General features: G+C 41.0%; 1 protein-coding gene across 1 annotated transcript; it reads left to right on the forward strand.

Moving 5' to 3' along the window:
• Window positions 1-1732: 1732 nt before the first annotated feature.
• On the forward strand, window positions 1733-15438 carry mtnr1c (melatonin receptor 1C). Its single transcript, XM_061289203.1, has 2 exons — window positions 1733-2441; window positions 12276-15438. The coding sequence occupies exons 1-2, from the start codon at window positions 2249-2251 to the stop codon at window positions 13139-13141; spliced, it is 1059 nt and encodes a 352-aa protein (XP_061145187.1). The 5' UTR covers window positions 1733-2248; the 3' UTR covers window positions 13142-15438.
• The last annotated feature ends 1807 nt before the right edge of the window (window positions 15439-17245 follow it).

Consider the following 17245-nt stretch of genomic DNA (forward strand, 5'->3'; position numbering starts at 1 on the left):
TGATCATTCTCACCTACCTCTTGTTACCAGTCACGTATTTAAATCCCGTCTGCGTGTCACAACCTTGTTGGATTGTTGCTTGTCTCTTGTCGGTCCAGTGTTTCTGTTTTTGCCTTGGTCGTTTTCTGTTTGCCATCCTTGTCGGTCAGTCTATCGGTCGATCCGTTAAGTTATGTTAGTTTGCCGGTTCTGTTGGCCTTGTTCCCTTCATCCTCGCGTTCAACTATCTTTTCCCTCAATAAACCCTTGTCCAAGCTGCATTTGGTTGCCCTGCTCCATTCTGATCCTGACAGAAGATGATCATATTTTGACAATTTTGTAAGTATTGAACTTGGGATAAATTGAATGTGCTATTGTTTGGACACAGGGATTGAAATCCTGGTCAGGAGGGGGAGCCCATGCATGGAAAATGTGTGGATTGTGTCAGGAATCACATCTGGTGTAAAAACAATGTTAAACATCATGCTTGTGACTTGTGGCAACAGCTAACAAGGGAAAGTTGCTTCTAAGAAATTGGCTTTTTCCTCTAAGGGGTCGCCACAGTGAAACACCCGTTTTTTTCCAGATGATTCGGATGAGAAGTGTTTGGCACAGCTTTTATGCCAGATGCCTTTCCTGACGCAACCCTCTGCATTTACATGGGATTGGGACCAGCACACTGGAGACATTGACATGTGACCCCTATGGCTGCATATGGTTCCCTGACGGGGAATCGAACCCTGACCGTGGGCAGTGAAAGCTCAGCATTCTATTCGCTGGACCATCAGGGAGAATGTTGGTATTAAAATCACTCTAATTTTAAACACTGCTACACTGACAACTTGGAGCCATTTCTTGGTAGCTTTAATTTATCAGTATGGGTAGCTTTTAACCTGTTGGTGGATCAAAGCCTCAACACAATGCGCTGGGTAAAAATAACCCTGCATTGGCTTGGCCCTTTTCGGAAATTATTTGTTGGTATTGGGAAAAAAAAAAGTGAACTGTGCAGCCTTATATAATGAAAGTATTTTAATCTCAGACATAAAGGCAGAAAACAGGATAAATCTTCCCCGCCCTGCACGTGTAATGGGATTCATGTGAATTCATGCTTCATGCCTTTTTTAAGGATTATGCTGAAACATTGTTTTTGCTTGCCCATGAATGTTTGGGAATGCATATCTTTTGAAGAAAAAAACTCTTTGAAAGTTACAAAATAAAATATTTTGACTTGGATAACCGCATTGTGAGGCTTGATTTGAGTTTGCTCTAACATTCATGGAATCCCAGTGTGTTTGACAATGGTGCTTTATAAGTGGATCGTGTGGGATGAAAAAGTCCATGTAACTTTATCTTCAGGCTTTTCAGAAATAAAGATGTCTTTATCAAGCAAGCACGCTCTCTAGTCTACAGTTTCTTGGGGCACAACAGACTGTAGAAGGCTATTAAAGACGTCAAAGACAGCGGCTACTTTCCCATGCCCACTTCCACTTGCGTTAGAAGTTTTTTCTTGCCACCTCTGTTTTTTTTAAATATTTTTAAATCAACTCAAAGAATCGTTTAACGTTGCGCAAATTGTCATAATTTGTATTTACTACTATTAAAAACCAAATCAGTTTAAAGCAATATTTTTTCCCCTACAATTTCGCAGTTGTAAGAATCTTTTGTGGACACATGAAGGCGCCATTGCGCGTTTCATATGAAGATCAAGAATCTTTTGAAATGTTTTCAAACCACATACTCACATCGCCTCTTGATCTGTGGGATCTCATCAGATGAGAGGGGGTGAGTGAGCGGAGGGGGCTCCGTGGGCCTGTCCGGACGCACGGCGCGCCACACACGCGCGCACTTATAATGAAAGGCGCTCACGAGTCATCTGCATTGGGAAGCGTGAACACAACTGCAGTCTTTATCTCTATGCACAGAAAAAGCCAACACTGGTCTCATGTGCATAAGTGACGAAGCTCGGTTTCATCCTTCCATTACGCACCGGCAGTACCCCGTTGGTGCCGCGGACTGGAGGACCTTTGCTGAGTTGTACACGAGGACCACGCGGACCCCTCTGATAGAATCGACGACTTTGTCTGCCAATTTATTTCACTGAATGGCGTCAAATTTGCACCATTGCTGCTGGGGCAACACTTCACACGTCGGAGCGTGCTTTTGCATTCGGACCAGGAAGTTCCAGACTCCCTCCGGTTAAGTCTTCAGTCAATTTTTTTTCTTTTGTTGTTGCAACACTTCACCCATGGTCGCCGTGCCCTGAGGGGAGATGGATTTAGAGGAAGGGGAGCTGAACGAATCCACTTGTTTGTCCCGGAATGAGAGCGGCACGGGATTGAGCGCCTCGGCCGGACTGTCCACTGCGCTGGCCAGCGTGCTGATCTTTACCATCGTGGTCGACATTCTGGGCAACGTGCTCGTCATCTTGTCCGTGTACAGGAATAAAAAACTTAGGAATGCAGGTGAGAGATTTGAAACAAACCTTAAATGATGAGTTCATGCCAAAATGGAATAATCGATTCACAGTACCTGTCTGAATTCCCAACATTGCATTCTCGTTTTTCAGTATTTTATACATGTCTGTTTTATTTGTATTGGTTAATTTGAGTGTAAAAAAAACGCCAGCCAGTTCCGCCACCAATATACATGCATTGCATAATCAATACACACTCCACGCACTCGGGCTTCAGCTCACCTGCTGTGAGGATAAGCACTAGAGAAATTGAAGGGATTGAAATTTATTTCCAAACTCTAGAAGTCCGGTGGAATGCATTATAGCTTAACGTAAGCTTCCTCTGCTTCATAATTCTACATTTACCATTGAAATTTGGAGCATATAAAGTCAGATGCATTATGATTATTTAAACAAAACTGAATTCCAGAATTCCAAAAATGCTGGGTTAAAAACAATCCAACTTTGTTTAAAAATTGGACCGACCCAGGAAGTTGGGTCGGTTTGACTAAGAAATTGGGTTGTTTTTATTTTTTTTAATTTTTTTAAACAATCCAAAATTGGGTTGTGTCAATTTGACCAACAACTTGGGTTATTTATTTATTTATTTATTAGCAAAACGGCCCAAAATTGAGTCACACTGACCCAACTGGGTCGATCCAATTTTTAACCCAGCATTTTTAAAGGTGTGTAAACTTAAATGCCTGTGGGAAACGTATGCACGTCATTGATACTGCGATTGCAAGATTACAATTATTTATCTAACCACTGAACAAATTCACACGATGTGTAGACTGTCCAACAAGAGGGAATATAACTCTGGACCACTTGTATGCCAAATTCCAATGTGTGGAAAATGTAAATAATTGCAAAAGAATACGGCGGCATGGTACACTGGTTAGCACATCCGTCTCACAGTTTGGAGGGTACAGGTTCGATTCCACCTCAATCCCTCCAGAGTGGGGTTTGCATGTTCTCCCCATGCCTGCGTGGGTTTTCTCCGGATCCTCCGGTTTCGTCCCGCATCCCAAAAACATGCTTGGTAGGCCGATTTGACCACTCAAATTGTCCCTAGGTGTGAGTGCGAGTGCGGATGGTTGTTCTGCTCTGTGTGCCCTGCAATTGGCTGGCAGCCAGTTCAGGGTGTCCCCCGCCTACTCCTCGATGACAGCTGGGCTAGGCTCCGGCGCGCCCGCAACCCCCGTGGGGGCAATTGTTACAAATAATGGATGGATAGAAAGTAATATTTGTTTCTTAATTCGTTTTCAACATGTTTTTTTTTTATGTGTGTATGTTTTATATTCTTATGTACAGGGCTTTGATACACTGTTTCGTTTAAGTGCTCTATAAATTAAATTGAGTTGAATTCACAAGCATGCGTCATCCCAGATTATTATTATAGGCTGATGTCTGCTGGGATACATAATAAAAAGTTCATATAAAGATAAACTGTTGCAATACATTTGCGACGATGTCCCAGCTCAAGGAATTGGTTTAGGGGCACTGGAGGTTGGATTAGCAATGTGGACTAAAATTTACTCTAAATGCTCGTGCTATACAACTCGCTTGCACCTAAATCCTCTCTTAAAAAGTTTATAATCTGATTTAGAAGTCACAGCCAATCATGCGCTTGACAGGCTGTTATCTAAAGTGAGTCCCTCTCGGTGTGACGGAGTTTCTGCAGCCTTGCCTGTCTTCTGTCACATTTCCCCATAAATAATAACAGCCTCTTCCCTTCATTTGGTTTTATCCTTGGTCCACCATCCCTGATAAATCACATCCTTCCCTGTATGAGGACCTGTAGTTGCTCACAAGTGTCCAAGGTAAGAGACTGTTGCATCGCTTCACACAACATCATATTAGGCTGTCATACACTAGAGGGGTCCCAGGAGCAGTGGGAAGGTGAGCAAGATGTTTAATACACTCAATTTAATGCCACTTTTCTTACTTCTGAGAAAACGTAGTCCCACAAATGACCCCTTTGGGTCTCTTTCAGGATATTAGTTGTCAGGCTCTACAAAAAAATAAATAAAAATAATAAAAAAATAGAATAAATAAATAAAATACTACTACTACCACAAATAATAATAATAAACAACAATAAACTCCTGCATGGAAAGATTGTGACAGTATGTGTTCAGCCTGCTATTGATGTTCAAAGTAGAATCACGATGTGAAACAAAGAAAAAAAAAATTTCCATTGAAAGGTGTTATAAAACCAACCCTTCATCTGAGGCTGTGATTTACTATGCAGAACAGAACGCCTCGTTTACATAGCGCGGAACTATTCAGTTCAGGTCATTTTCAATATGTTTCTTTCATGATGTCCCTTTACCCAAATTTTATGTAACCTTGTCATGCGGTTATTAGCTGCTAGCAATTGCTGCATTAGCTACGTACATAGTAAATTCAACAACAACAAAAAAAAGAGACAATGTAAAGAAAAGAGGCTTTGTGCAGGAAAAGATCGGTGGTGTTACGGGATATCCTTGGTGGCAAATGCAAGGGCTTATTCTCTTTCAACCAATCGAAGGAGCTCAGTGATTGGCTTGTGGCCAGTCTAGGGTGTAGTGTGCCTTTGCAATATGCTCCGGGTCAGAGCCACTCATGGGTTGATTTTTTTGCATGTGTCTTTAGACCACTCTCACTTTCCATTGCTGCCCTTTTGTGGTCCCACTGCCGTTGGTATGAATCTCGCTGGTAAAAATCCCCCGTTGAGAACCCTTGCATGCATGCGGGTGGGCAGCGATTATGTCATTCATCGCACACGGCCACCAGACACCAAAACATGTAGAACTGACTGATGAGAGCAGTCGGACGGTAGTTTAGAGTTCCCGTATTTTGTCAGTGACAGTCCCCATGAATAAACAGGTAGATAGAGATGGAGCAATAGATAGATTATTTTCTTTTCTTTTCTCTTCTTTTCTCTTCTTTTCTCTTCTTTTCTCTTCTTTTTTTTCTCTTCTTTTCTCTTCTTTTCTCTTCTTTTCTCTCTTCTCTTCTCTTCTCTTCTCTTCTCTTCTCTTCTCTTCTCTTCTCTTCTCTTCTCTTCTCTTCTCTTCTCTTCTCTTCTCTTCTCTTCTCTTCTCTTCTCTTCTCTTCTCTTCTCTTCTCTTCTCTTCTCTTGAATGTAATTTGTAGCACTGTCGGTGTCTCAACAATCTCTGCTCTGTTCTTGAGAACCTATTTATAGCATTGGCTTTTTCATATGAATGTTTAATTGTACATATTTCAACAAAGGAAAGCAAAGTCGTGGAACAAAGCGGTACAAGTTTTCTTTGGTGTTTAGTTTATCTCCTCTTAAGCGATGACGTTTTTTTTTCTTTTATACAGCAGTTGCGGTATAATGAAGATTGTTTAGCGCTGTCGCCTTCATAGCAACAGTGGGCTTGGAATCAGGCTTAGATTTTTGGGGGGACAAAGGGATTGGAAGCCAACGGGCACCTCTACAATTTCCTTCCACACTCAGTGCAGTAAAAGGTGCTATTTCCTTTTTTTTTTTTTTTTTTCTTTCCTTTTCAATATTTGTTTTATTTGGTGAGCTTTATGAGGAATCACAAATCACAGTGTTGGCTTTTCCCTCAAGGGAACGTTGTTTCTCCTTTTTCCACACTATTTGTATGGGGAAGAAAATCTATTCCAAAGAACTTGTTGCCCACCTTTGTTTTTCCAATCCCTCATTCTTTTCATGTCACTATAAAGCTGATAAGCATATTTTTTGCTTTGGGATGCTCCACTGCTATAAGCAGCACCTCTTTCTTTAATCTTTATCTTTACAGATGAATGCTAATCTCATTCGCCTCAATCGCTTTGCTTGATGTTGTAAACATCCATCCAGTTTGTATACTGCTTGTCCTTGTTAAGGTTGAGGGGGAGTTGGAGCCTAGTGATTGCCAGGCACTCACAAGGTACAATTAAAAGTCTACATGTATGTTTTTAGAATGTGGGAGGAAGATGGAATGCCAGGAAAAAAAACACAATCACAAGTCCAAACAAGGGCCAAAACGCAAAGAAAAGCGAATGAGATAAATGTTTTGGATTTGAATGTGTGTCACATGCGCTTCACGTGACACCATTAAGAAACAGATATTGGAGCACATCATGGAATCAAATGATCGACCTGTCATGCTTCTTTCAAATGTTGTTTTGTAGAGGCACGGCGGATTATTTGCGGTAAATCTCTAACAGAGTTCAAATGTCAGCGCGATTGACAACACTGTTCTCTTGTAACATTTGGGAAGCATTGCATGCCCGAGTCCAACTCTAATACAATGTCCATCCATCCGTCCATTTTCTTGTCGTTTTCATTTAATGTAAACGTGTTGATCAAAACTCCTTCAAGCGCTCAATGATTTGTTACAAAGCATTGTGAGACATTTCTAAAAAGGACTCCCAACAATTCTGAAGCAGTTTGGTACACTGGCACATCTGAGTAAAATTATGTCCCAATAGGTCTCCTATTAGACCTAAATGATTTAATATAAAAAAATAAATAAATCAAGCTCCCATTCTCGCATGTTTTGAAACAAACACCAGCAGTACATTAATCTGTTGTAAAAATATGTTACGCATAAATGTTTTAGTCTTGCAGGTTGAGCTTGGGCTAAAAATAAATGAAAATGAAACGTGACTTGCAGTCATTTCTTACATTTGAAGCACTGAGCAGTAAGTACGAGTGAGTGAAATAAAAGGTCCTACATCACAGCCTTTTTATTTTGAACACTTTACTTTACAACAATAAGATGTCGATTTGAATTTGAACAATTATTCAGTTTTAATTTGTATCGTAAAGATCCTCAGGCGCCTAAATGTAAAAGTGACTGTTGAGAGGGGGCAACGTGGCACTGCGACACTGCCAACAGGGTGGTAACTTTACAACATCCCAGTGGGGTTAAACTAACTAAAAATACACTCACAAAAGTGCTCGGAGAGGAGCAGAGGGAACAGATGGTGGAAAGAATGACTTGCACTTGAACCTCCACATCAGGCGCGGGGCTTCATGTAAATTTGGTGGGGGGGGGGGCTTTTTTAAGGCGTATCATGCCTATGCTGTTGTCATGAATTGAATATCCAAATTGGGGGTGTCCCTGAGGGCTTGCGGAGTGGGAGGTTAATTGAGTCATAGAGTCAAACCAGGCCAGACATTGACAAATTGACAGGACAGCTCCTGGGGGAATGTCACTTAAGACGCCATATTAAACAAGTCATAATCTCCAGGCAGCTAGATAAAAGATGACATTTTATTTATTTATAATGTGGTACGCATGGAGGAAGATCGAATAATTGGATTTAATCACACCAGTAAAGATAATGACAATCGCAGTTTTGCGCACTTAGGTTTGTGGTGAGGCTGCGGGCCAAATATAAAATCGAAGAATCATGTGCGGCCGTGCAAGTTGTCTTGTATGTTTATCCTTCCACATTGGTGTCAATTGTGGCTTTGTTTTTTTGTTGCGTCTGACTTTTGCCTATGTGGAACAGATGACACCATGTGTCGTAAAAATATGCCTATGAGTCACGTTATACGTCTGAAAGTGCTGCGGCTCTTTTGTTCGCTGCAGACAAATATATCACCCAGGTGTATGGCTCACTGTTCTCTTTTCCCGACATATAGTATATTAGGAAATATTGTTTGTGACAGATAATCGAGCTCATGTAGTGGATGAGAATCATGCAGTGGCTCAAAGCAGGATACAGAATGGCAAAATACAATAATAGGAGCACATTCAACACTTTTGGATGGAGAAGGGCTACCCAACATACTCAAGAGGGAGGGAGGGAGGGTTGGGAGGGAGGCTGGGAGGGAGGGAGGGAGGGAGGGAGGAAGGGAGGGAGGGAGGGAGGGAGGAAGGGAGGAAGGGAGGAAGGAAGGAAGGAAGGAAGGAAGGAAGGAAGGAAGGAAGGAAGGAAGGAAGGAAGGAAGGAAGGAAGGAAGGAAGGAAGGAAGGAAGGAAGGAAGGAAGGAAGGAAGGAAGGAAGGAAGGAAGGAAGGAAGGAAGGAAGGAAGGAAGGAAGGAAGGAAGGAAGGAAGGAAGGAAGGAAGGAAGGAAGGAAGGAAAGAAAGAAAGAAAGAAAGAAAGAAAGAAAGAAAGAAAGAAAGAAAGAAAGAAAGAAAGAAAGAAAGAAAGAAAGAAAGAAAGAAAGAAAGAAAGAAAGAAAGAAAGAAAGAAAGAAAGAAAGAAAGAAAGAAAGAAAGAAAGAAAGAAAGAAAGAAAGAAAGAAAGAAAGAAAGAAAGAAAGAAAGAAAGATTAAGGTGTCATCTTTGGTGACTAGTTAGCTGAATTCAAAGATTGGGGCGACTTATTTATGGGAAAGTTCACCTCAATTAAAAATTTGAGAATAAATGGCTGGAAATCAGCTTCCTCTGTTGCCATATTTTAACATTGAACATTACAGTATTATACTTTCCTAGTTCCTAGTATTTACTTTGCTTCAACGGTCTGTTTTCTTTCTGCTGCAATGACGTAAGTCCAACATCTTACTGCACTATATAAAAAACAGACAAGGCAACACAGTGATCAAGTGGTTAGCAATTACTCTCTTTTACAGTTCTAAGGTTCTGGGTTCATTTATAGGGATTTCTAATGGCCCTCTATTTGTTTTAGTATATCCAGAATGGAAAGATGACATAAACAGTATCTGATTATTGTATGGTTTTAATGGCGCTTCCCTCTCCCATGGAGATCAACAGTAAAAGGGAAGAACGAAGGGAAACTGTTGTTTACAAATTGAATCACGACACAAAGTCTTTTCAAGAACAGTCATGTAATTGTGTCGAAATAAACTGCCGCTATCCTCCCAGCTGTGTTTTAGTACTTACCGCATCCTCTTGACAATAAAAGGGACAGACGGCCTGAGTTCAGGCTGTAGCCAAGGCCGCCCGGACAGTGCAGACGCTAACGTTGTGCTGCAGCATGTCAGCCAGAATTTTAAGCTATGCACAATGACAAATGCGCGCAGCAAGTTGAGTGTCACAAACACAAACTGACAGGTTTGCCCAGTGAGCTGACTCAAGAAGGATGAACAAATTTGCTTATTTTTATTTTAACAATGCTGAGCCAAGGCTAGTGCTATTTTTCTGATGAAACCCTTTTCAGGGTTACTCTGATTAATTGTGTTGGTGGATTCTTTGTTTTACATTCACAGTAAATTTCATTAATTCCAGATCAGCAGAATATGTTAACTTTTGACGAGCTTGACCCGAATTAAACCACAGACGACCAAGCGCTGCGTGCATAGAGCTACAAATGTTCCTTTCTCTTGTTCTGAAAAAGAGCTACTGTGCGTGCAAACCTTTAATGAGTCAGTTCGTAAAGATTCTAGTGCCTTGAACAGAAATATCACTGTCCTTAGTCAGACAACACAGACAAATAAAACATTATGTATCTTTAACGACTGTGCATGATATTGATGTTGGTTATCAAAATACCTAAAAGTATATGCTGTAATTTTGTACATTTGGTGACCCATCGTTGTTTTCTCACACATGAAAACGCAACTGAGCGAGCTAATGAATTACGTACTTAAAAAAAGCAAAAGACAGATTAACAAAGGGTGAGGGAATTATCATAGACTTTGGCAAGCCGTGTTTAAATCTAATCAAATGGTATCTACAATTAAACTTGTTTTTAAATTCCTTTTGTCTAACTTCATAATATTTCATCAACATTTAGGTTTGGGACAATTTAATTTGTTTAATAATTGAGATTCTTTTGCAAACTAGGTGGACGGTGAATATATTAATCAAACAAACTGACTTTTTTTTTCTTTTTAGGATTGGGGAAAGGGGCTACGTATGCTTTTTCAAAAGTGCTGTCGATTAAATTGGGACACCACTCTATTAACTCCCTTATTGGAAATGTAATCTGACACATCTTTACAATTTGAATTACATTTTATCTTCCTGGCCCAATAACAGCTGCACTGTAACAACATCAGACGTCATTTTGGATGATTCATGCCCTCTGAGATGATCCAGTGTCACGCAACTTCCAGCTTTGACCAGAGGAGGACATCAGAATAACACGCACGACTACAACAATCCATGTTTGTGTGTGTCTGTCTTCCTCCCAAATACAATTTCCTCACAAATTCATGTGAGAAAAAAAAAAGGACTAGAATATGAAGGACTGCCATTAATATGCAATTCTAGGACTAACTGGATGTGTGTGCTGCATGTGTTGGTAAATGCACAAGTTCTATTCCTGGTATTGTTTATAATATAATATGGTGTCAAACTCAAGGCGCGTGGGCCAGATACGGCCCGCCACATCATTTTCTGTGGCCCGTAAAGGCAAATTGTGCATTGATTTCATGTGTCAATACTAAAATTGCAAATTGTCTTCACTTTAAAAAAAAAAAAGGCATCTTTTAAAATATTTGAAAAGGTTCCACTAGTCACATTTGGAAACAAATGATTTGTCTTTTTGTTTTGCATCTTATACTGTATATAATATGAGGCGTTCACAAATTAATTAGGTTGACAGTCATAATGGCCCTCCGAAGGAAACTGTGAAGACGATGCGGCCTGCGACAAAAATTAGTTTGACACGCCTGGTTTATATGATTGCGTACATATACGTATAGTATACACACACGCCTGTCATGAATTAGGTACAGCTGCATGAGCAAATAATATCCAATCTGCCCTTACATACTTAATAAAGGTAGTTCTCAGCTAAGGAGCTGATGACGCACAGAGAACATGTTCACTCCACACAAAAAGGTCGGAGTCGAGGTTCAAATCTGGACCGCAGAACTGTGAAGCAGATGTGTCCATAGGCGGTTCACATTATGGAAAGGACTTCTAGCAACGGTCCCTCTTTAAATGCCAGACACACACTTTTCTTCTTGTATTAATTCAGTCCATTTGAAAGTAGCGAAAGAAGATAAGCTATTTGCAATCCTAATGAAAATCCTGACTTGGTCTTTAAACTGCTATTTTGCCCCTCATTTAACTTTACACGATATGAAGACAATGTCCTCTGCGAATGTGTGTTTTATGACTTAAAAATACCCAATTCGTTTCATGTTACAAAAATGTGATGTTCACAAAGGTGGGCCATGAGTTCATCCACTGCTGCCTATGAATATGTTGAGTTAATTGAACAAAACCTTTTGTGGCATTAAAAATACCATTTCTTTGTTTTTTGAGGAGAGTTTTTTGTTAAAGCAACCTGTCAAGTCTTATGTATGTGAAATTGTATTGAATTTCTTAAAGACTCACAATATTTTTTGTTGAATCCAAGACACGTTTTCACTTAAGAAACCTTGATCAAGTCCAGCGTTTTTTTGTTTTGTTTTTTAAACCAATGCTTTGCTCAAATCAAGCCTGAGCAAGTCTAGACTAACCATTTTTTCATCAGATTCATCCCCAGGCAACCATAACTGCCTTCAATGTTTTCAAGAAAAAATGATGAGAATTCGAGACAGGCTATTGGTCAGAAGCAAAGACACATACAGTATTGAAGAAGCACCAAGTAGCAATGAACGTCTCTGATGAGAAAGTCAAGGTGGCACTTGTTCACAGGCTTATTCCCCAGGGGATCAGATCTTTTATTACGCATTTCCTGTCATTTATGGATGTTGTATGAAAGACTTTTGTTGTTGTCCGAATTAAGGAAGCATGCTATGAGTCCACGGTAAAATCTTTTGAGCAAAACAAGTCTCAGATGCCATAATAGACTCACTTGTATGAGAGCAAGTCACAGTCAAGATTCCAGAGTCACAATTTGGGGGGATCGGGCTGTTTGTGATCTTTTTTGATTGATTGAACTTTATTTATCCCGCAGTGGGGAAATGTTCTTTTGTGTTCTGTTGTTTAAGCCTCCTCTGTTCCTCCAGGCAACATCTTTGTGGTGAGTCTTTCGGTCGCTGACCTGGTGGTGGCGCTGTACCCCTACCCTCTGGTCCTGATGGCCATCTTCCACGACGACTGGACCATGGGGGACCTGCACTGCCAGGCGAGCGGCTTCATCATGGGCATCAGCGTCATCGGCTCCATCTTCAACATCACGGCTATTGCCATCAACCGCTACTGCTACATCTGCCACAGCCTGCAATATGACCGCGTGTTCAGCCTAAGGAAAACTTGCTGCTACCTGGGCCTGACCTGGGCTTTCACCGCCGTCGCCACGGTGCCCAATTTCTTTGTGGGCTCGCTGCAGTACGATCCTCGCATCTACTCCTGCACTTTCGCTCAGACTGTTAGCTCGCACTACACCGTCTCAGTGGTGGTCATCCACTTCCTGATCCCGCTACTGGTGGTATCTTACTGTTACTTAAGAATCTGGGTGCGGGTGATTCAAGTGAAGCATCGGGTGAAACCAGAGCAAAGGGCCAAACCAAAACCAAGTGACGTGAGGAACTTCCTGACTATGTTCATGGTCTTTGTGCTGTTTGCAGTTTGCTGGGCGCCATTGAACCTCATAGGCCTGGCGGTGGCAATAAACCCGGCCAAAGTCGCGCCCATTGTCCCCCAGTGGCTCTTTGTCACCAGCTACTTCATGGCATACTTCAACAGCTGCCTCAACGCCATCATATACGGACTACTTAACCAAAACTTTAGAAAAGAATACAAGACAATTCTCCTTGCGCTTTGCATCCCACGCTTGCTCCTGGTGGAAACCTCCAGATGTGCCACAGAGGGCCTCAAGAGTAAACCCTCAGCTGCTGTAACAAACAATAATGTAGCAGAGATAAATGTCTAGCAGGAATGTTCTCCTGAGGAAAATCGGGAATCCCGTGTTCAACCAGTGCCTTTAGACACGGCATGTACCATTTCCAAATCGTGACGCCACCTGTTTTCTGCGGCACGTAGTCCTGTTCACGGCCACGACGGACAAGCAAAAGGCGGACTCCTCCCTGGACTGTTGGTCAGTTATTTGTGATCAAAGCACTGTCAATCCCCTGCATTACCAATGGTGCATATATATATTACAATTTACAGCTCCTTTTGCCAGTCTTCACCCCATCAAAGAAAAGCATCAGCTGTGCTGGCAGATCATCCAAAAACTAGAAAACAATAAGTCACTTTCTTTTTTTTTTCACCCCCATACATTCCCACACCACAATTCAATTTCACAAATGTGCTACTGACTCGCTGCATCTCTTGGCGAGATCCATTATGAGCATATCACTAAATGGAAGAAAAAAAATAAAAGTGTGCTTTGATCTTCAGATGCAGCATTACTGAGAAATAAAGGTCGCTTCTCATAAATGCAATCCTTCATCTATTCAATGTGGGATTTAGTCAACACTTGGCTCAGATCCCAAATGTTACACACACACACACTTAGAATGACGTGCCCTAGAATATTAAAAGGAAAGTCAACCCCACAATTCTTTCCGCAATATGATGTATGTGACCCCACTAGCCCAAACACGACATTCCGATTTTTATGAGTTAAGCAGCAAAATTCGTCCGTTTTTGTCCATTTCGTCTCTAGCCGCCGATTGAAAATGACATCGCAATTGCCACGTCTCAAGCCACAACCAATCACAGCTAAGCTTCAGAAAACTGGTGAGCCGTGATTGGTTGTGACCTGGCAACTGTGATGTCATTTTCAATCAACAATGAGTGGCAAAATTAGATTCAAGTCAAGTCAAGTTTATTTGTACAGCCCTAAATCACAAGCAGTCTCAAAGGGCTTCACATAGACAAACAATTGACAATTATTCTCAAAGCATCCCCTGATCTTAAGATCCCAATGATGGATAAAATTGGCGGATTTTGGCATATACTATAATTTTCTGACTATAAATCGCACCGGAGTATAAGTCGCACCAGCCATAAAATGCCCCAAAAAGTGAAAAAAAACATATATATGTATATAAGTCGCTCCTGAGTATGAATCGCCCCCCCCACCCAAACTATGAAAAAAAAAATGCGATTTATAGTCCGAAAATTACGGTAGATCAGAAATGTATGGGTTGAGTTCCCTTTTAAAAGTTAGATGTGGATTTACTGAATGTAATACTGCTGTAATATTTCATCCTCATTGCATATAGATGTCAAATACATGCATTTATTACACTGAGAATGTGGACTTCATAAATAATAACTTTCATACTCTTGGACTGCTGTGGCTCTAATCCATTATAAAATGTAATCCCCTTCATGTTCTAATTCAAATGTTGCGTGGCATTTATCTTACCTTTAAACAAAGCACACATTTGTGCTTATTTAAAGTCAGGTACATGATATGCATCAGGCAGCCTGTGGTGTGAGTTTGTGATAATGCTTAACTTCCCAACCATCTCATCTGCGGTTCACCTCACTGAAAAGTCCAAAGATGTCTTGAAAGATTGCATCAATGACTCATTTCCATTTTGCAATTACATATTCTCAGTACGTTTTGCCATCAGCTCCATTTCTTTTTACCACTAAGCTTGAATGGATGGGGACATTTATAAATGCCAGCGTGAGTCAAACTGTGTTTTGGGTGCAAATGCTGCCCAAACCCTTGCTTACAAACTGTAGAGTCAGCGTCTCTGATGTGGAAAAGAAACGTCTAACATGCCAGTGCAAGGTCAGCCACAGATGAGCGCCTAAAGGAGCTCCGGGGGGGAATGACGGCCTCGGCCGTACCACACCAATGAGTCACAGATTAATGGCAAGGGTCTTCATCCCATCACCCTTTATTCCTCTCATCTGTCTACCTAGACAAATTCCTCCCAGTCTTCAATTGCCACGGAGGGTGTCCTAAAAGTGGAATTTAATTTACAGTGATTCATTCACCTGGCTTCAATGCACATGGGTTCAGATCCCTCTCGTGTGAATGATGGGTCGCTGGATTGATGTATCTGAGATTAACAAGCAACCAGTTAAGAGTGTGGTCGACCTTTTGTGCAATGTCAGTAGCAATTGGCTCCAAGTCCATGGACACCTGGACAGCATATGCACTATTGAGAAAAACGTCACCGTTCAATGTAAAATGATTTGAAAATGAAATGGAGTGCTACAATTTTGGTCATTGAGTATTCATTAAATATTCATCACAAATCAGATTGTATGGCTACGTTGATTTCTTATTGCTGATAAACCAAAAAATATAGATCTCTGAAACTTTCAAATGTTGTGAGAGACTACATTTCATGAAAAAAAAAATCCTGTGACCCAAAAGGTCAATTTTAAGTTCAAAATGTACTGAAATGTTACTAAAAGAAGCATCAGTCATCATTGCTGAATTCGCTTTCCACCAATATCTGTTTTGTGAAGATTGACCCAGCAGTTCCTGAAGGTGGGCACGCCCCTTTTTACAAACATTCAAATTTGGTGGGCCGTGTAGCTTCCAAACCCCCGCTCCCGCTGACCTTAAATTGGAGACTTTGCATTGTGCCAGCACCATCAACAACCACAGCAAGTTTCATTCAAATTAAAGTTTATTCAAACCCATTGGCTTCGGCACGGCATGGTTGTCTGCCTCTCGCTCACCTAAAGATGATGAATGTTATAGAAAATTGATTTTAGTTTTAGAAAAAAATTTGATGTGCACTTTGTGCATTTCAACTAACTTTCTAGTGAGGGATAAACGCATTACCCATCCGTATACAAGCTTGGATTCAAAAATTCTTTGGCTGCTCCATTTGCCCTCTCCTGCAAGGACATGTCATTCAATAAATGCTCTCAGTTGTAATATCCTTGAACGTTTATCACAAAGGCGCTCATGTAAAAAATATTTCCAAAGATGATGGCAAGCGATAACAGAAATACAAAAAAGGTCATTAGTGGGAGATAAGGAGCATTTCCACCACAAGCAAAAAGTGACGCCTCGAACACAATTACCACAAAATGAAAACACAGCGAAGCATTCCGTAAACTTGATGGCCTTGCAACGATGTAGCTCGTCTTAGCACGCGGCCATTTCTTCAGCTCTCGCACGCCATTGCATTTTACAGCAGCGCACGTCTTTTCCACTGCAGTCTCCTAATAGATTTGTGTGTTGGATTTAGTGCTCTCTGTGCTCTCATGTATAAAATGCATTCCTACATATCCCGACGGGCTTTGCGGCGCAATCGTACCAGGAGGTCTTAGGTGTTCAAGGAGGCGAATCGGCAAAAGAAATATGAATGATGAACATTATATGCATCAAGTGTTTTGGACTTGGGAACTCTCCATAGGAATTGGAACCAACGGCCACCGAACTGTGAGGCAGACAAGGAAGTAAAGATCAAAATACTAAAAAATCAAATGTCAAAGTAACATAGAAACACAAAGATCCACACTTAAGTAGGTCTGATTACAAAAACACAGATCATGGAATTTTTTTTCCTGTCTTTCTTATTCCAAGCAGGTTAATTGAAGACTCTAAATTGTGTTTATGTGAATGGTCATCTTCCAATTATGCGTTTTACTGGTGGCTCAAACCGCAAGTGCAATCGAAAATAAATGTGCCCTGCATAAAACAGAGCACTTAATTTTTTGCAACCATGCTGTTAAATGTACATTAATGCACTCAAAGCGAAATTATTCTAGTCTGTGACCGTTCCATTCCTCTGAGATTATTTCTATTTTAGCCTGTTGTTTTTGATTGACGTCTGAAATAAGATGACAAACGTCAGAGTGATAACAACTTTCCATCTCACAGTCCTTCACAAACAAACTTTTCATTGGGACGTGTATGCGCAGCTGCCAATCTATTTATAGGACGATTTTATCCTAACTCACGAAGGACACGTTTGAGACAAACAACAGGTGGAGCGTGTGCCTCCTCGCTTGACTTCAAGTGCGGATGAAATGAATGCAAAAGGACATGGCGGAGGTTTACAGATGAAAGCTTGGGAAATTCTATTCACAAGGTCAGAGGTGCCAA

This window comes from Syngnathus typhle, linkage group LG1 (genome assembly GCF_033458585.1).
Source record: "Syngnathus typhle isolate RoL2023-S1 ecotype Sweden linkage group LG1, RoL_Styp_1.0, whole genome shotgun sequence".
Taxonomy (NCBI): Eukaryota; Metazoa; Chordata; class Actinopteri; order Syngnathiformes; family Syngnathidae; genus Syngnathus; species Syngnathus typhle.